Source organism: Tenebrio molitor, chromosome 3 (assembly GCF_963966145.1).
Source record: "Tenebrio molitor chromosome 3, icTenMoli1.1, whole genome shotgun sequence".
Classification (NCBI taxonomy): domain Eukaryota; kingdom Metazoa; phylum Arthropoda; class Insecta; order Coleoptera; family Tenebrionidae; genus Tenebrio; species Tenebrio molitor.
The window spans coordinates 29,783,335-29,803,504 of NC_091048.1; the positions used below are offsets into that span (position 1 = coordinate 29,783,335).

General features: G+C 42.2%; 1 protein-coding gene across 13 annotated transcripts in view; it reads right to left on the minus strand.

Annotated features, from left to right (window-relative positions):
- RhoGAP19D (Rho GTPase activating protein at 19D) overlaps positions 1-20,170 on the minus strand; it is a 46,120-nt gene that overhangs the window by 6,368 nt on the left and 19,582 nt on the right. For 6 of the 13 annotated variants that reach the window (XM_069040890.1, XM_069040889.1, XM_069040892.1 and 3 more), the window contains 13 exons: positions 11,536-11,583; positions 6,066-6,191; positions 5,760-6,005; positions 3,808-4,841; positions 3,488-3,756; positions 3,308-3,439; positions 2,360-2,509; positions 1,966-2,214; positions 1,682-1,741; positions 1,439-1,553; positions 1,222-1,308; positions 233-371; positions 92-175 (listed from right to left, as the gene is read on the minus strand). In XM_069040890.1, coding sequence (XP_068896991.1) covers positions 92-175; positions 233-371; positions 1,222-1,308; positions 1,439-1,553; positions 1,682-1,741; positions 1,966-2,214; positions 2,360-2,509; positions 3,308-3,439; positions 3,488-3,756; positions 3,808-4,841; positions 5,760-6,005; positions 6,066-6,191; positions 11,536-11,583 — 2,739 coding nt within the window. The remainder of the gene's footprint in view (positions 1-91; positions 176-232; positions 372-1,221; positions 1,309-1,438; positions 1,554-1,681; positions 1,742-1,965; positions 2,215-2,359; positions 2,510-3,307; positions 3,440-3,487; positions 3,757-3,807; positions 4,842-5,759; positions 6,006-6,065; positions 6,192-11,535; positions 11,584-20,170) is intronic. The other 7 variants (XM_069040896.1, XM_069040893.1, XM_069040898.1 and 4 more) reach the window with 6 other exon arrangements.

The window sequence follows — 20,170 nt, forward strand, 5'->3', positions numbered from 1 at the left end:
TTTAGGTATAGAAAGCAAAAGTGGACGACGCCTTGTGTGCCGAAGGGATTCGCTCAGCTGAGCACGACGTCACATGTCATAATGCGCTCACCTGGTGATGTTTATCTTTGTGGAGGAAGAGTTTGGGACCCTTGAGGGCGGCCCAGATCTGCTTCCAGGATCGGTCTCCGTAGCGCTGCAACATCGTCAGAATCATCAGTACAAGACAATCGAGCGGACGAGAGAGACGTACTTTGCCCTCGAACTCGGTGATCTTGCAGTGGAGAGGTCCCTCTTTGGTCGCGGCGTGCTTGTCTTTGTCCAGAGGGCTGGCGTTGGCCTTTTCGCGGTCCAAAGAGGCGCTGCTGCTGCTGTTGCCGCTCACGCTTCCGCTACAAACGTTACGAATTAGTCACGGTTCGATCCACAAAATTTCGGCGTTAGTAATCGGTGCGATGCTTTTTCGTGTGGTGTTGGTGATTGCCCAAAAAAAAGCATTGTGTGATCACTTTCCCCTTTCCGTTTCCGATTTCTCCGCGCGGCTTTTTTGCCCAGTGGAGCATCTCGACTGTTGCACAACGTGAAGAGGGGCTTCGGTTGCGATTTTTCTTTCGTCAGGCAAAAGGTTTATTTATATGGACGACGTAGAAAGTTCGAGCACGTTCGGCGCTAATGAAATACGGACACGTCGCCTCGCCTCGACAGGCGATGAACTCGAAAGATGCAACGGGTCTCACCCCAAAAGCGGAACGGAGTCGACAGACGAAACAAAAAGAGAAGCAGAAGCAGAAAGAGTGCGGAAAAAACCGACTGGTCTTCTGGAAGTTGTAGGTGCCCGCAGAACCGAGTTGCGCGCATTTCTGCGATGCGATCCATTATCGTGAAACAACTGGTTTTTCATTACCCAATTAAGAAGATAATTAATTACAATGCCGGAGCTATTACACGAAGAATTATCGTTTCCGTTATCCGCTCGCATCAGAAATCGCGGTTCCGACGCTGGAAAAAATCTTTCAACCGCCAACTCCAACCGAAACCTCCCCCATCACCTGGTACCACCATCGTCGAGTAAAACACCAGTTGCGGCGCCTTTGGCGCGTAACCATCGAAGGGAAGCGTGAAATTAATTCCACCCCAGATGTCGATACTGCAGGCTCGAAAGCATCACCAAAGCCGTTAGACAATTTCTACTTTTTGGGTTAGTGGTGTTAATGGCGGCAGGCAGGTAAAACTCCGGCTCACCCAAGGGAGGAAGCAGCGTCCTCAAACAGCTTACGAAGTTGCTGAATGTCCCCAGGAAACAAAGGCGGTCGCCAACGTCTGTGCGCGCTAAACGCCAGAAGTAGATTAACAATTATACAGCGACATCGAAGACTCGGACCGCAAGCAGGAGGCTAGTGTACGTGTGTATCGGAAATGGGGGATGTGGGAGGACCAGTCCGTGGGGGAAAAAACTCACCTTCGAAGGACCTGGGGCGAAACGTCGCCGTCGCTCATCTCGCTATCGAAGTGCATCCTGCCCCCTTCCGTCGCCTTCAGGTAGGATTCGCGTCGAGTGGTACGCTCATCGTCGGCTGCGAACATCGAATCGATCATCCAATAACGACGGTTAAAAAGTGACGAAGAAAAAAAAACGAAACAAAACAAAAGCGACACAAAAACACACAAAAATTAGTTGTTATTTGAGCAGACGGATACTCACCTAGGTTAGTACTTTTAGTCCTTCTCTTAACAACAACTGGTTTGTTATCCTCCCCGATGACTGCAAAACCAAAGAGCATTAAAACGGGACCGATACTGGACACAAACAACAACAAAAAAATTTGTGAATGAGAGAGATGCTCTGACACCAAGGCGTTAGTAAAGTTAAGTGAACCATGAAGATTGGTCAAAAACACCGACATCAAAAAGAGGGAGGAGGCGTCGCTCTTAACCTCCGACTTTTTCGGTTAGTTTAGGTTAGCAGCCACGGGCAGTGATCGCTACCTGGTGAAACGGGACGACGCATCGGCGTGTCAACAGTCGAAGACGGCGGTTTGAGGTGTCTAGCGGGCCTGACGGGCCCTTCCAAATCTAGCTGGTTGGGCCGGACGGCCTTCGACGTTTGAGGAACTAGAACTGTGGGAGCTGGGGTGATGGAAACGGACGGGGTGAAATGCATGTGCTCGACGGGTTCGGGGATAAGAGGAGGCAGGTCGGCGTACGGGATCTGGCCCGGATCGTCCACCTGGTGGTCTGAGGACGAAGCACAAGTGTTTCAACAATTCATCGAATAACTGTTGGAAAAACAACGTCAACAAAAGAAACGTCAAGTCGATTGTTGACTTGTTCTTCCACGCTTTGATCACTTTCGGGTTTAGTGAACGTGAGGAAGCCTAACCTTTCGTTTTGTTACCATCGTCGACGATCGCATCCTGTCTGCTGATCCTCTTATTGCTTTCCGGTTTGGTCTCGGGCACCGCAACAACTACCCACGATTCCGCCGAGTTAGAACGGGCGCGTATTCTGTTCGCCTGGTTCTCTGACGATTCTGCAACAATTCCCAAACAATTCCATCTTACTACAACGAACTTTGCTCCCGCGAGATGTTAATTTAAATCTTGTGTTACCGAGAAAACGTAAAAAAAAAAGATGAATGAATCTAAGACGTAACAGAGAGTAGACAAAGAAAAAGTTATGTAAAGAGATAATTACGTGAAAAAAAAATTGTACGCGATCAATAAATATTGTTTTCCAACGAAACGCCGAGTTAGCGCCATCATAAAGTTGGGCAACTTTGTCGGCCACTTTCAAAACAGCCAGGCCGAATTTATTGGAGATGCCATAAAGCATGACATCATGCCCACCAATCACTATCTTTTGTAACGCGGATCTGTTATGAAAAAAACAAACGAAAACAACACAAATAAAATTACATAGGAGCCAGAGTTTTATTGCTTTGATAAAAACAAACAACTACAACAGACGTGTTAACGATTAGTAAGTCATAATCTGCAAAACAGGCATCGAAAGTGTCGTTTTTCGATTCGAAAGTTTTACAAATTCGAAACGATAGGGCTGTTAGCGGAGGCAGGCACTGATTAGTTGTTACGTCGGGCGTGACATCTAAATTTGAACCAACTCATAAGGCAATTACTTGGTTGGCAAAAATGCATAATCGATGGCCGTGCCGGAGATTAATTGCGCAATATAGAGATGGTGTTTTTTTTTCGTCGGCGATCACACGTTCCGCGATGGTGCATCCCACTTCTCCGGAGTCAATGAATTTAATTGTCACGCCCCCGCTCCGGCTATCATTAATAAAGTCGCGCCAACACCTATTTCTAACCTGTGGGCTTGCCATATTCTGAAGGCGGTGGACAGTGAATATATTTACTTCCAGTGGAAATCATTACATTTCCGGAAAGTCGTTTGGCGATCACTTCGCTCATACTGATGCTGCTACTGCTGCTGGTGCTCTCTTCACCAAAATCAGTACAACCAGATCGACAACATTGAACCAACTTACCATTGCTTTCCAAAGACCTGGCGTCTCTTTGTATTTTTTTCGGAGTGGAGGTGGTCGGGGTCTCCCGTTTCGGCTCGACGGAACGGATCTCGTACTCCTGAGCCCTCTCGGTGACGTTAGGAACTACTTGTTTGACGGTGATTCGCGCCAGTTCGCTCTTGAACAAGCTGGTGCGGTCGCTCACCGAGGGATCGTCTTCCGGGAGGGGTTTGCCGCTCTCGAACTGGCGGGCCCGCTTGTGCACCATTTGCAAGTTCGCGTGGTACAATCTGGAAGCGAAAAAACTGTAATTTGGAAGGTGGTGCCTCGGTGGCGGTTACCTTTTGTCGTCCGAGATGTCGCCGCTCTCTGCGGTGAAACTTCCGTTCAGTTGCTCCACGTTGTCCAGACTGGCGGGGGCGGTGGAGGCCTCCTTGATCCTGTCCGTGTTGGAGATCGACGATTTGTCATTGGGCGGCGACTTCGCACCTTTCTGTTGGGGCAGACTGGCAACCACCCCGCCGCTGACGGACTGCAAGTAGAGATCTCTTTCGTTCTCGATGTCGTGTTTCACCCTCTGGAAGTTCTGATGCGTAGGCTTGGTTTTGGAGGGCGATTCTTGCCTAGTTGGTTCAGTCGGCGGCCACATGGCCTTCTCCAGTTTCTTAGGCCTGCTGTAAAACTCTCTGGCTATCACATTGGCTTCTGGTGTTTTCTTGAAAAATTCTTCTTTCTGTTGGAAGTTCTTCCTGAACCTGGACATGATCGCCGAGTCGTCGGTTTCGTGTCCGGTCAGCGTCGACATCGAGTCGAACGACGTCAAACTGTCTTTGCTGTCGGCGGCGAGCGACGAGGTCAGCGACGAGGATGACTCTCTTCGTCCGGCGTCCAAACTCAGCCGACACCCGACCGTGTTGGGGTACCTCAAACCTGGCATCTCCGGATTCTGGGGGTCCGACTGCAGATAGCTCGCCTTGTTGATGGTTTTCATACCTTCGTAATCTAGCACCGGGTCGTAGTAGTACTTTGAGACAGACAACGCACCACCGTCGCTCGACCTGCGTCCCATCTTTCTGTAGGGCGGCGCTTGGGGTTGCGCCCGAGGCCTCTGCCGCCTGAGGGGGTCATCGGGAGGGTAGTTGAGTCTGTCGTTCACGTCGAGATTTTCGGCGCTCCTCTGCGACCGTTCGTACAACGGCTGTCTGTAATCGTAGCCGTAGGAGTGCTGTAAGGACCTCCAGGAGACGGCGTCGACCTGGAATTCGCGCGGGCGTTGGGCGAACGTCTGCGTGAGGAAATGTTGCGCTGCTTGGCGGTCGGTCAGTCTCGCCTGCTGCTGGTTGCTGGCGGGGTTGTATGCCGTCTCAGCGAAGTACTGCAACGACGAAATCAATGAAAAACGAGGAAAAACTAGTCGTTTGAAGTTTTGACGAGACGGTCTTCAAGAAATGATTAACTTACTAGCTCTCGAACTTAAGTACCACCAGTTTTGCAACGTGTTTCGTGTCAGAGCTTCAAGAGACTGACTTGATGTTTTTATGAAGTGAAATGGCTCATTATGACTATTAAATGCACTCGCGATCTCGGTACTAGGTAAAAATGCACCGTGCCATTAGAAAACTCTACGCTTATCCTGTTTGTGACGTCACCAGGCAACGAAATGACTCCATATTAAGAATGTTTATTTAGATTTAAGCGCGACAAAAAATCGTAATCATTATTTTTCATAAACAAACATGGGATTGCAAATTGTGTAAAGCGGATTAGATAAGTAAATTATATTTTTATAAAACTCGTTACCATAAAAATATGACATAAATAATAATAACAAGCTTTGTCGGTCTATTCTTCGAATATTTAGCCGGAATTGAATCATACATAGTACAATTAAATTCTCTTTCAATTGCTTACGTAACTATCACCTTCACCATGTAGGTAGTACTTTTTCAGAAGATAATAAAAACAACGTAACCACAGAAACTTAACAAAAAAAAAAGTACCTTGCATTTATTACCACTGCACTGTGCACACAACAAAAGACTCAAATTGATTATGCAAAACTTCCAGCTCAACTTTCGAACTTCTTCATTTTACAGCTTATTACGTCCGCCTTTCCGTAAATCAAGTACCGCAATGACCCAAGTTGCTCTTTGACTTCCCCAAATCTTTGTTTTGTGTGATCAGAATCATTAACTCGTTTCCAGGAAAATTCTGAGTAAATTTACAGTAAAATGTCCCGAATGTAATCAAGAGATAATTCGATTGTCACGGATCCCCTCGGCCAGATACGTACCCTTTGTAGGATGTCATCCTCTTTGGGTACCGCGAGTAGTTGGAGTCGCTCGGGGGTGTTCTTGATCAATTGCACAACTTCCGCGTAGGTCTTCTTCGTCACGAGCACGTCGTTGACCTTCACCAATCGATCTCCGCACTGTAACCCTGCGAGATGGGCCGGACTCCCCTCGGTGACGTTCTTCACGAAGATGGTTTCCATAGGGGCGGACAGGGCCCCCACAGCTTCGTATCTCTCATCGTGCTCCTGTACGAAAACGGTACTTGGAATTTTGACATTTGACACTAATTAGGTGGTAGTACTTACAGCTATCGCGTCCGGTGGGTACACGATGAAGTGACGTAACGTGAAACCGAAGCTGTCACCGATGTCGTTACGCCTCAGGCAGAGTCTTTTCGGACGTCGTACTGGTACTACCCCGGCTGTGTTGTTCTGCAAGACAATGATGCGATTTTAATTCGCGTTGCTGCGATGGAACGTCATTACGGTCGCTTTCCCATTGATTACACCGTTGACGTAATATAAATTAATTAAATTACTCAACGAGAATAGGTATTGTTCTAAATTTGATACGCCCTAAGTATAGTTAGGTTTAATGGCACATTCCGTTCTAAATTAAGCGAATCTGCGTACACGTCTCGGCTGTACCGTCTTCTCTAGATAACTGAATGCTAGGCTGGCTTTGATTATCAACGTTTTTCTACAGAGTGGGTACGAGAATGTTATCAGGAGCAAAATTGGTGGGTTTTTGTTGGTGTTTTTCTTCAATATCAATCAATAATTTGGTTCAACTACCGTACTAATTGCCAATGGCGATTTTCAGACCAGAATAGGAGTGGTTGTTTGTTATCGGCCGTAATTGAAAATTACAAAATGGATTTATCGAGCGCTTTGTCAAAACCAAACAAATGAAATTATGAGATAACACACTTGGCAATTGAATTGGAAAATTTCACGGCGACAGTGCCAGATTTTTCTCGAAATCGAAGGGAACGCTATTCGTGGTACTCACATTTTATATTGTTCAAATGAGATTGTTACGTCTCGCAAAAAAGACGGAACGAACTAAAGACGATGGAAAGTGTCAGCGCGAGCCGTTGAAAGAAACCTCATTAATAAAATATCAGTGAAAATGGTGATTAAAGCGGAGAAACCGTCGAATCTGGCTGTGTTTTTTCCTAACTGCGGGAATTTTCATCGAGCCTGGTGTTATCCCATCAGAAAAATAAATAATTACGTGAATTTTTGTTTGTTATGATTGGAGAAATCATCGACGGTCTATTTCGATGTGTGCGAACACGATGCGGTGGAAAAAAAAACAGCGCGACGACAATATGGGCGATCGATTGACGTCAGAATACGTTGACCAAAACCGTGACATAACCAACTGCAGCTCCGAAACCTGTCGAAGCGGGTGGTGCTGCTGGTTGGTGCTTTCCAAACAAAAACTCCTCGAGCAGGTCGAAAAAGAGCGCGGTCTCTTCTCGGTATTGTATTCGACAAGCTGCTTCCAAGGTTGGTACGCTTTTTTTCCCAGCCAAGTGTGCGAAAACACAACATTTGCACAAATTTTTTGGCCAGATGTGTCAACGAGCAAAGGTCGAGGACTGGCGAAGCCCGCCAAGTGGGGCGGCTTAAGGGAGGCCCTACAAAATCAAGTGCGACGACACACTCTCACCCTTCCTTTTGGGGATGTAATCGCACATAACTGGCCAACGAGTCTGAATTTTTTCTTTTGGAAAACTTGACGACAGTGGATTCTCAAACGGGGACGGAATTATTTGTCGTCGATTTTATTTCCTGCTAGAGATAAGAATAGCTATTTTCAATACAAGTGAGCAAAGTAGTGCATTTAATCACGAATACGGAAGTTGGGCGTCTGAGCCGAAGGCGAGGACCCCAACAGTACGAATGATTAAATGCACGTTTGCTCATGCGTGTTGAATCTGATTTTTTCCACGATCATAAAATAGAGTCGCGGAATTTCGGGCAGCCTTTTTTTGTCATTTTTTGAGTTAATTGCAATGAGTGTAATTAAATCATCGATTTCACCTGCTGCCTACCCCTTATTATGCCGCAAATCACTATTTTTTAATGTAAATAAATCAAAATGACAAAAACATCACAAGAGTAAAAAATGAGGTTATATTAACGTAAACTGTACATGTCTATCATTATCTATCTGCATCACTATTTTTCATAACTTCTACAAATTTAGCCCAACAGGGAACTCACGAAAACAGTTTTTCACAACAAAACGTGGATCAACAAAATTCTAAATAAAAGAGGTTATATTGTTAGGCTTTGCGTGTTTGTGATTGGTTTACTGATTTTAGTTTTATCAGTGATACCAACACATAATGCACTTAGCATGAATTTTTCCAGAAGTTTACCCCAAGCAATTTCACGTTTTTTCGTCAATTGAAATCTAAATAAGAGGTTACAAATTTAAATAAGTCAAAAATAAGACAAGCTTTAGTTACTAATATGTATTCAGAAAGTATTTTAAAAACAGATTTAAAAAAATTTCAATACAACATATTTGGCGCCCTCTATTCACAAACTCTCAAAACATTCACTTTGCTCACTAGTGAGAAAATAATTGTTACGTCCTACCTGGACTTCGCGCCTCAGGGCTGATCCTCCCCCACCCTGTTATGTACAAACCGACCACTAGTTTTAGTTTAAGACATTTTTTCAATACATTCCCTTTTTGTACTTGTTCAGAGACACATTCATTCATTCATCCATCGTTTTTTCATCAATTTGTACATAGTTAGTTGTTGTTATATTTAATTAAATTGTTACACCAAGTTGTGCTTTTTATTGAATATACAACGGTTTTGGCGATTTACCCAAAACCCTGTGTTATGTTTGGACATCGACAACAAACAATAATATTTCCTCATTAGTGATTCAATTGCCATATTTGCTAACTATTTTCAGTGAGCAAAAACCACAAAAATCAAATGATCATGGAAAAAACTTTTTATTTATTTGCAATTAATTAGTGAAGGAAAAAATTTCAAACTTTCTATTTTCCATTTTAGTTTGTAACCACTATTTAAAATAAGACAGAAAAATTGTTTTAGTTTTAGTTTTAGTGACGTGAAGAAGTCTAAAAAGAACAAAACATTTTTTTTACAGTTTCCTTTCTTTCAAAATAGAGCTGTTGATTGATCACTGATGGTTTAATTTTTGAAAACTCGTTAAAAATTTAAGTAAATGCAACCTCAGGATTTGTTTTTAATTTGAAATGTTAATAATGCTCGCCAGAATTTAAACGAAGTAAAAACAAAATTAATAAAACCATATTTTTTCGAATTTCGGAGTCACATTTGCGATTTGGTCCCGGCGTGTATCGGTTCGACAATGGCGGCCTTGGGGCTTTTGTGTTCTGGTCATGACACAGATACTTTTAACGGTGATCGGCGAACAACAAATATCAAAAAGCCAAGAATTGCGACACGACGACTGGAAGACGCAGAGATTTTCCCCCCTTTTGCTATGGGAGCGTGTTGCGCATTACGTTACGTAAGATTGTCAAAAGGTTGCGTCAAACGATAAGAAAAATGTAACGAAAACAACGATAAGAGACGCGAGTACGGTTCATTCAGAAATACTCGTCAAAACCGGAGTCGTCAGGAAAAACGTCCGATCGAGCTGGAATGCGAAAAACGAGAAGGCCGTCTCGTTTGAAGTTTTATGTGTTTGCGAAGCTCGCAAGAAGTGGGAGTGAATTAGTGGTCAGGTGGAAATTATTAACCCCATTGTTTGTCGCTCGGCCTCCACGTAGCGTGGCATGTTTTCCAAACAAATCCACCATTTATCTGCCTTTCTAGCATTTATCTCGTTCCACAAAGTGTGAATTTTTGAGAATGTGACCAACCGCTCTCGTAAATATCAATGTTATTGTAATTACGCTGGTCTGTTGATAATGCGCACCTGCAAGCCACTTATTACGAAAGTTAATTTATATTTTTTGTCCGGCGTCGTATACACCTGTTCGATCGGTTTTCGCGATGGAAGAGCGAGTGTGGGCCGCCTCCGACAGACAATGAACCACTTCGTTGTGGGAACGCTCGCCGATTACCATAATCGCGAATAAATTACCAAAGCAAACGTAATTAAAATTATGTGAGGCCGGTCGAAGGCAGGATTTTTTCGCCGCCGCTCTTCCGACAGTCCAATGTCGGTAAAAATTTCGAGCGAGTCTGGTCGCGTGTGCAATTCGCGTCCGTCGATTGGCAATTACCATCTGCCCTCGAAGAGAACCCGCTCCTCTGATCGACTCCACGGGGGAGGTACCGGTCGGAGTCGACAGACAAGACCTGGGACACCCACCTGGACCGAAAAACCCACCTCGGATGCGATTTTTTCTGTGTCAGACGTCGACCGAAGACCGGCAGACAGCCTGGCGACATTGCGGCAACACTCTCGTTTCGAATCGCCGGTTCTGCGTGGAGGTTGTCTCAATTCATAAAGGACGATTATTTATTGGATCGGTAATTTATATGCCTCTCCTCGATAAATCATAACAGGCCGCTATTTAGCGTGTCTGGTACATGTGTTCTTTCGCGGCGAGACAATTTAACCAATTAAGCTTGACATTTTTTTGGTCAATAACGACGGGGGACGCCAAAAGCCGATGCTAATGGCAAAAGCGAAAAAGTTGTCGACCGGCGGCCTGAATATCTCCGAGGGATCCGTCGTTTTCAACAATGAAGCTACTGAGTTGCGTAAGACGTGGATGCAAAATGCTCCGCGAAAGGTGAGGAGACCATTCAAAATCGAAAGACAAAAAATCCGAAGGGTAACGGGACCTATTCGAAACGCTTAACAAAACGAATGCAAAATCTCGTTGTCTGAATCCGAAGCGTTATAAATATTTACAATAGCCAAGACGATGTTGAACAGACACAGCCTTCGTTTGTTAATTGACAGAAAAGCTGCACTTGGCCGCGTCAAAACCGCCGTTGTTGTTGTTGTTGCGAATTGCGTGACTGCACAACACTTCGAGATGATCCACCATCGAAAAGTTAAGGTCAATTGAATCGAGCGAGATCGCAAACATCTGGAACGGTGATGCAATCCGAGGAAATGGCAGAGGAGCGATGACGATTCGCACACCCACGGCTCCAGATAGGCAAGACTTGGTGTCGCCCGATGGTGCGCCGCAAGGGTGCCGCTCTTTCAGCCCCGTTGATGTCATGATTATAAGCGGAGATGTTGAAAGAGGATTCAACCTTCGCCCCGTCACATATCTGGGCGATGACAGGACGAAATTCCCGCACGCCTCTGGAATGCCGACCGAGACAATTATCCGGTCTGGGTCGGCCTTGGCTGCAGCCTTCACCCCGTCCAACCTCGTTCCGATCAAATAAGGGTTGATGGCATAACGCACGCTCGTCGTCTCTAACGAGTTGCTCAGAGGTGTTCGTTTTTTTCCTACCTGTGGCGCGACCGGATTTTTATAGACGATCCGGTGGTCTAGGTCGACCGAGTCGAGGGAAAACTTTCGGAAAGTCGTTTTTATTGATACAGATGCGACTGACGTCAACGGAACCGTGCCAGGGATTCGCTTTTATGATAATTTTAATGGTCGAGACGCACAGGGAGAAAAAACCTAGACGATTACAACCACGGTCGAACGGTTTAGCGGGGCAACGCACCCGAAATGGGTCGGACGATTCGTTGTGGCAGAAATTTTGCCCTGCCTCAACTTTCGTCCAGATAAGATCGACCAATTAATTAATTAGCGGAGCTAATCACTTACCGGAAACTTGTGCTCAACTTGCGTTTCCTGTGCTCTGTGGAATGTTTCCTGCAAAAAAAAAATCAAACGGTTAGAACGCGCGTGCGATTCGCATTTCAGATTTCAATAAAGTGGACAACTATCTTAATGCGTATGAGCGCTACTACCAGCCTTGATCTTAAGTGGAGGGCTTATAAATAACGCGGAGAGCTCGTTTTACGCGAAGGTAGCATCCAGGTATTTCGTAACCGCGTTTCAACTTTGCTCGATCGACCGAAAACCACCCTGGTCGTTTTGTGGTTGTTTTCTAACCGGATCGCAACCAGGATGTTTTTTCGGCGACGATCCAGTTAGGATCGCGCACCAAGTAGGTTACGGCTTCCGAGCCGGTCTAGGTGATCGCATCTGTAAAAATTCGCGGACCATTAACACCTGCATAACTGTACACGATTTGGAACGTAAATGTAATAACAACAGCGGAAACAATGCCATCATTTGAGAAATGAGATCTGGTCCAGATGACGAATTTGGAAAAAGACACCGACGGGGAAAGTACCGAGTCTGACATCATCCGGTACGCACAAGTCGATGTTGATTTATAGTAGCGAAGATGCGACAAAGAGATTGTCACCTCTGCGGTGAAAACAACGGCGCGACGGCGGTCTAATCTCGTTGTGGAAATGATTTATGAAAAATTTAAACACCTCGTCATAACGTTTTAACCGTTACCGCTCCTTAACAAAGACTGATTTATTGCCATCACCGGCCGGCACACACGATGCCATGTATGCGCCTTGTACAATGGCAATAAATAATAAAAGAGGTTGGAAATATGAAGTAGTGTTTGTGGTAAAAATCTCGATGTCACCTATCACAGATCAGGAAGCCCCCGTCGATTGATCGTTTGGTGTCAGAACAGATCGCCGACTGCAGGAAACATTCTAGCAAGGATTTATTCATGATGGGGTTGTGATTTATCGTATCGGTACAGATTCGAGATTTCGACAGAATGCTTAATTACGCTTCTAGATCACGTACGCGCTGTTGCAAAACAGTACCGCCGCGTAGCGGATCCATCACGGCGACCAAACAGAATCTGTCGGCGTTTTATGAAAACTTTATTTATTGCCGCCGTAAAGAGAATGTCGCCGCAGAATGCCGCAACGCAAACTAGTGACCTTTCACTCGTTCACCATGTGTAATGCGCGAATCCCTGTCAAAAGGGATTTCAACAAATGCAAGCTGGCTGACGAAACGTTATGCAAATGCGAAGAAGATAACACGAGTCTCAGTCACGCCGAAAGTTAGTACCACGATACGTACACGAGCTTTCAAAGATTCAACGGCGAGTTTGTGATGGGAACAGTTTTTGAGTGGTACCGTCTCGAAGTACCTTCACTTGAAAAAACCTTCGAATAAGTTTAAACACTAGCGTGGAATCAATCGTTTGACAAATTGATACTGCTGCATATCAGAACAAATGAAAAGATCAAGATGCGAAAGTTTGTAATTTGATAATGTGCGGGTTGTCGAGGAGCAGCAACTCGACATTATCAGACTATCAGTTACAGAACGGCGTTGTGATACAAAGGTGCCGCTGGAAGGTGGGATTACCAAATGCAAATAAGCGTGGTCGGTAATCCTAAAAATTCTAGTTCATGATAATAAGGAAATGATATTGAAAATCTATATCTTGCTAAACGTGGATGTTTGCTACAACGGACAAGTTAAAGGTTCAATGGCGAGTTTGTGACAGTGGTAACAATTTTTTTACTTAAAAGGCGGGTTTGTGTACATTTTAACACTTCGCATTATTTGTATGAATTTCGGGCAAACAATGTGAGTGGTAATTTGGTGAAAACCGGTTGATGGGCTAGTACAGAAAGGGGAGTAAATTGTTTTGAAACATTATACAAGGTCATTATAAATGATTGTAGTCCAAGTTGGGGTAAAAACTGAATGTAAAATGTATGGTTGCCGCTCCATATAAAAAATGATGAATAAGTTCACGCAGGAGTTAATGTGGTTGCAAAACAACTCAATATTCTTAGATTCAATCGTTAATTTAGAAAGAAACAAATAGAATTCTCATCATCGCACTTTTCACCTAAAAAATGACACTGACAGTATAACAAAAATTGACAGTTCACAGTGAGGCGGCAAACATTTCATAACATGGGCATGGCTTGCTTCGACTACAATTATTTATAATGACCCTGTAAAACGGGACGTCGAGATTCAAAATGTTTATCATGATGGCATTTAAAAAAATTAAAAGCTAACAAGATGCTAACTATGTAGATAGCTTATGTATAAATAAACTTCTAAAAAAAGTTATTCAAAAATTGTCTTGTGGCTGCAAAAAAATAAATTATTTTCAAAAAAGCAATGTGTCTTATTGGAAAAGCAAACTTCAAGGACCCTCTTCTCTGTTCGACGCTCGCCAAAAATTCATCGTTTTGCCACGTTTTTACGTTTCTCACTCCATTGCCCGTGAACTAAACCTTAAATAAAAAAGGAACCTATTGTTTAAAAACTGATGATTGATATTCTCTGATTACGACGGTACTTCATGCTATAATTTTCGTGGAATAATAAGTAAATTATGATTAAAAATGTGAAGCAGCTACATAATCTCCAAGTGATTAGAAGTGCAAAACATCGATCACCCTCCCGCACCGCACCATTCGCAGTAATCCCACCGTTGCCTTGATCTACCGAAACAATTCACGTCTCTGTAATCTCACATTTTTTACACAATGATTTCACAACAGTGAATCACCCTTTTTAATATTATGAAATAAAACGCTGCTTGGAGAAACGTTTATTTTACAAATAAACTCGTAGAAAATACATATACGTTTATGTACTTATACATATTATAATCATTATATTATGTAGTTAATAAATAATTTTAAATAAGATATTCCGCTTTCACCTTTTAAATATACATATAAATATTTGCTTCAACAATATTTTTTGGAGGAAATATTTGACCCGTGCTATGACAAGATTCTATGCAACCCATTTTATTATTTTTTTTACAGGTGCGTCACTTACATACATATTTGCAATCTGAAAATAAGAATTAATTTTTGCTTTGAAAAAATTAAGTAAACTCCGTACGGTGATAGATTGTACGTTTTTAAATTCTAGTTCCAAAACATGAACCAGTGAAAAATACTAAACTCTCCATCTCAATTGTTTCACGTTATGTAGAAAACCGCTGTATCCCTGCATATGAATTCCCGCCACACTACTCTCTGGGTCTGTCTTCTGTCAAAAAACGTACAATCTATCCGAGTACGGAGTATTCATATAACTGTTAACTGTGTCTTTTAAAAAAACTATTTCTTTTCAATATAATAAATATTCCTAAATTTACAATTCACAAAAATGTCTCCTTCAATAAATGACTTTATCCAACACCTGTTTATTATGAAGTCATAATAATGCCGATTTTGAATATAATGTATGTATTATGAGGTGGACTTATGAACCCATAATTAAATTGTTTCTATAATTAAACAATTTAGAGATAATTGAACAGTTTATTGAACATCAAAGGAGGTTGGATAAAACTATGTATTACACTCGTGACTTATTTGCCTTATAAGACACTTGTACAATAAATAGCTCTTTACTAATATCCCATTATCGGAAGCTCTTTTATGTTATTATAAATGATTATTTATAATATTGTAAAAACGAAGGTCTGCTCAAGACACATAAACAGAAAATGTGTCAGTGCTACACTGAACATCAACCAAACATTAACAACTACACGGCCATTTAGTTCCTATACAGTGATTATGATTGTGCGAATGGCAATAAAACTAGTAACTACAATTACGTATTATTTGTCACATGAGCGTCACAAATAAAAAATAATTGAGCCACCTGAAACGTTGAGAAACTTATTTGATGTAATTGCTGTAACTACAGTTATTGATGAAGACAAGGACAAGAATTAGCTAATAATTTCCATTCATTTTTTTCAATTAAGTCCACGCTCTTCGCTCTTGAAACTTTTACATATAGAATTTAAGGAATTTACTTAATTATTAATTATGTACTGACTGACCAATAATAATAAATCAGTATCTTTAGAGTAAAAATTAGATTTATTATTGTCAGTTTTCTTCTTGATTAATTCCCACGTACATCAAACGTGCATGTTCAGCCAATCAGAGCGCTTGCTTTCATCCAATCAAAAATCTATCGCGATAAAAACGTCCTACCACTCTGTCATTTGTCAAAAGTGATTAAAATTGCATGCTACTCCTGTCAGATTCTCAAATTGTTTTTAATAACTGTATCATAAATAAATAATTACCTAACGTTAAAGTTTGTATTCTGGAATTAATCTTGCCAAAAATAACACGACCTAATTTTTTATATCTGATAAATTTCCCAATTTTCACTTAAACATTTTTGCTTTAGACAATTTTACTCGTTGATATTTGGGCAATTTTATTCAAAGGTTAAACCCTCGAGCTAAAAGCTTTCGTAAAATTGAAAAATGTATCCGATAAAAAATTAGGTCTTGTTATTTTACCTTCGATAAAACATGAAGCAAAATTCTGCTCTCTGCTTACATCAATTTAAAAGTGTTGCTGCTCAATTCCATTACGTCACGAAATTTGCCACTTGTCACAAATTGAAATGTTTGTATCTTAAATAATGCGCTTCGTTGTAATGATAGTTAATTGTCGCTTGTTATTAGTTGAATTAATGCATTAATTCCATTTTTGAGACAGGAGGACACCTTAAGAATAGATCTCTTTTTGCTTCTTTTGCTGCAACACTTGAAGAAATTCCTGAGCCTTCTGCTCTTTCTGCTTTTTATTGAAGGTTCCTGTGATGGCAATTTATTTGTACTGAGTTTTTAATACCTTTATTAAAATCATTTTTATCTATTATTTCCAGGAATCTTTGACACGCACATTTTCCAATGAGCTTGGCATTTAATAATATGTACTTGAAATTTAATAATTAAAACATTGTTGAAGAAGAAGATTGCTGAAGATGAAGCACAATAATTTTATTGAAAAAAATATTTAAAAAAATACAGAGGATTTATAAAATCTTTGCCAAAAGAAAGATTTGGACTAACACACCGCGTGTCAGTCGAAAATTTTGAATAAGATCCTTTTGCACAGCACAACCTTTGCACAACTTTTTTTTTGATGTTTTCTACATGAGTAGTAATCGATATTGCACGGCGTTGGATTTAAAAGTGTACAGAATTATTTTTTGAAAGACTTTCGGAAGCGTGAGCTCTACTATTATGACGAATATGTTCTGGAGGAGCAACAACTCGATATTATATCAACAGCAGTTACATAATGGCGTTGCACTACAAAGGGACCGCTTGATGGTAAGATTACCAAATGTGAGTACACATCAGGGTTGGTAATCGTAAAATTCCAGCCACGATAATAAGCAAATAAAAATAACACTCAAAGACCTATATTTTTTTTAATAAGCCAATAAAAAAAAATGTGACAGACACGGTGACCCATTTGGCGCACGCGGCGGACTACTTGTTGTAAATTTCCAAAAAAGAGTCTCAAAAGCTGCATCAATCCACCCTAATTAGTCTACAGCACGGTAGCTCAAGTAACCGCCTTCTGTTTATCGAATTACAAGAATGTTTGTTTACACCATGGAGCGTATAAATTCGCTATTTATTTATAAAAAGATTTCCTAGGAACCTCGGGCATGTTTGATGCCATCTTGTATAAATAGTGTAAATTGATGTTTGCTCAACATTAAACCGACTTAATTATTTATTTACACAACATGACTAAGATCGAACCGCCCGAAAACCGGCCGGTCCCCACGCGTGAATCATAAATTTCGAAAAGAGAGGAAAAAAAATCTTCGATCCAGTTTCGACGAACTTGACACGTTTCGGGGCGGCTCCCGCGGGACATAAATCTTTCCGGCCGAAAAAAGAGACGTAAAAATTTTTCGCTCCACTTCTGGCGGACTTGACACATTTCGGAGTGGCTCCCGCGGGACATAAATCTTTCGGAGCGTCTAAACGGCAATTACCAGTAAATATCGTCGGCGTTCGCGCCCGACTTAATAAATTATATTTTCAAAGCCGACACCTGACACTCCACCGTTCGCTATTAATTACGGACTCCCGTGATAATAAATATGGGCGCGTTAAGGGGGCGCTGCTCGCCGCAAAACCAAATCGAAGTAGGTCTAACGGAAAGGCAAATAAATTAATGCACTTTATTTGCATGTCATTAACTTTCTATGTCCGATTAATACGGACTGGCGGTCGCAGAAAATCGGAAGTTTTGGGAGTCTCAGTCGAGAGCGAAAGTTGGGAGTTTGCCGGGAGCGGTACCGACACGGGGAGAGGAAAGACCGAGAGTTTTGGGTTCTTCTTGGGCGAAAGCGAAGAGTTTTCTGGGAAGTGCCAGATCGCGTCGAAAATGATTAATCTCTATTTGATTTGTGGCGGAATCGAATGGAAAGTATCCAGAGTGGACAGGATTGGATTGGAGGTTCGCGTGGCAGTTGTTCTGAAGAAGGTAAATAAACAATCGTATGGCAGGAGGACGTCGGATCCGAACAGCATGTGTAATGATACATGGTGTTGAATTAACATATTTAAATGGTTTATAAAGAATCACTTAGCATACAACATTTATTATAATGAGAGAAATCCGAACGGGCATCCATCTAGACTTATGGACGGATGTCCACGTGTGGTGCCCATACATAATACATGGGAGCAGAACCAATTAGACGAAACGATGACTCAGCGATCGATCCAGAATCATTTTTGAAGAGTTAATTGTCTCAATTAGACGTCCAGATTTGAGGATATTGATCTGCACGTCCCTTTCTCGACTCTCTTCGTTTCACGCCGCCTCTTCATCATCAATCAGTGAAGGAACTTTACGATCACCACAAATGCTACTACATAGTACTTTCATGTCCTGGTCTGTTATTATGCGATGATCAACAATCCCAAGACAATTTTAACTCTTCACTTTAAAACAAAAATTGCTCGCCGGAACTAGATTCGAATTTTGAGTGACAGTTCACAGCTTTACACACTTCGTTCTGATTCTATTTTGTTCTGGTTAGACGGTTGTTAGCGGCAATCACGCTGTTTCTTCAGCAAACAAACCTTTTCTTTGTTAATCTTAAGACCTTCTTAGATTCATCATTGTCTCACGTCTGACGGTTGACAAACAGTTTCTAAACCGTCGTCCTAGACTCCATTTCGCAGTGGATTCCTTTTCGCACCTCTGGTCCGTTTTCTCGGTCACGGCTGATTCGCACAATTTCAACACTTTCCCTTCACACCGTCAACAAATCGGCGAGTTTCCTTGATTGCTTACGCGTCCCCAGCAAGTCGATTTTCTCAACAAGAAAAACCAACCATGTGTGTTTGGATAGTTGCAAATTGAGGAAGCGTCAGCTTACGTTAAAACCGTCCGCCAAATTTATTACAAACAACTAAAAATCAAACTTTCATGTCTTCCCGTACGTCATCCGTTCGAAAAACAAGTGTGACGTAACGGAAATGTGACGTATCCGTGGGACAGGGACGAAGGTACCGAAATCCGTGTGGCTGACTACTCCTCGACGGGTCCATTAATCAAAAGGCGTATTTATCAACTTTCATTAGTCCTTCCTGTTGCAACAGATCGCGGACAAAAACGATTATTAATGGTGACCATCGAGGAAATGGTTGTTAATCAGGAGATGTAAACTTTGATCCTGTTTTTCTACCTGTTCGGATGATAAATCGACGGGTTATGCGGGTCATTGTGGTGATTAGCGAAGAGTGTGGTGCTTCCATAAATTATGATAATTCCCCGATGGCCACCGATAAGCTGAAATCATTAACGCTCATCGTCCATAAATCGAGCGGAGGTGGGTAATTTACGGTCGATTTTCCGGCGATTTTGCTCGGATCTTACATTTGAATATAATCGCTCCACAATTCAACTCGTGTCTTCCTCGGTACCATTCAAGTCGACCTAGGTATGTACGTCGTCGGCATTCGAAACAAAACCTAACAGTACAGTCGGAGAAACGACGAAAGTGGCAAGACTGTGACCAATGCACAGTTATAGGAATTTGCATGTTAATTCCAGACGTCAATATATTCCAAGGCTCTCGATGGTTTATATATAGACGCATTATCAATACCTGTTTGCAGACTTGTCCGCGAACAAATTGCCACAGCAGTAATAATTACAGACGTTCCAGGACTCCCCATTCAGTTTCGAACCGATTGACGCAGCAGCGAACGCGATCCGGTCGTTTTCCAGAAAGCGGCGTTTATAATTACCGATCGGTAAAAACAACGTCCCAATATCTCACCAATAAATAATGAATTACGTTACGACACTGGCTCCGATCCAGCAGATTTGATTTATTAATACTTGGCCAAATTACGGCAATAAACCGACTCTTTCGGTCACTTCGCGCAAGAACACCAAGAGAATCGAGACGGACACGGTAAACAAACGCGAAACGTGTCGGAAAAATGTCACAATCGAACTGACAATCGCGACCTGTCAACGCAAAAATAAAAAAGAATTAACCTACATGGCACGGACCTGGATTTCGAGCCCACGCTTTTTGGCAACAGACGAGTCTAGACCGGTACATG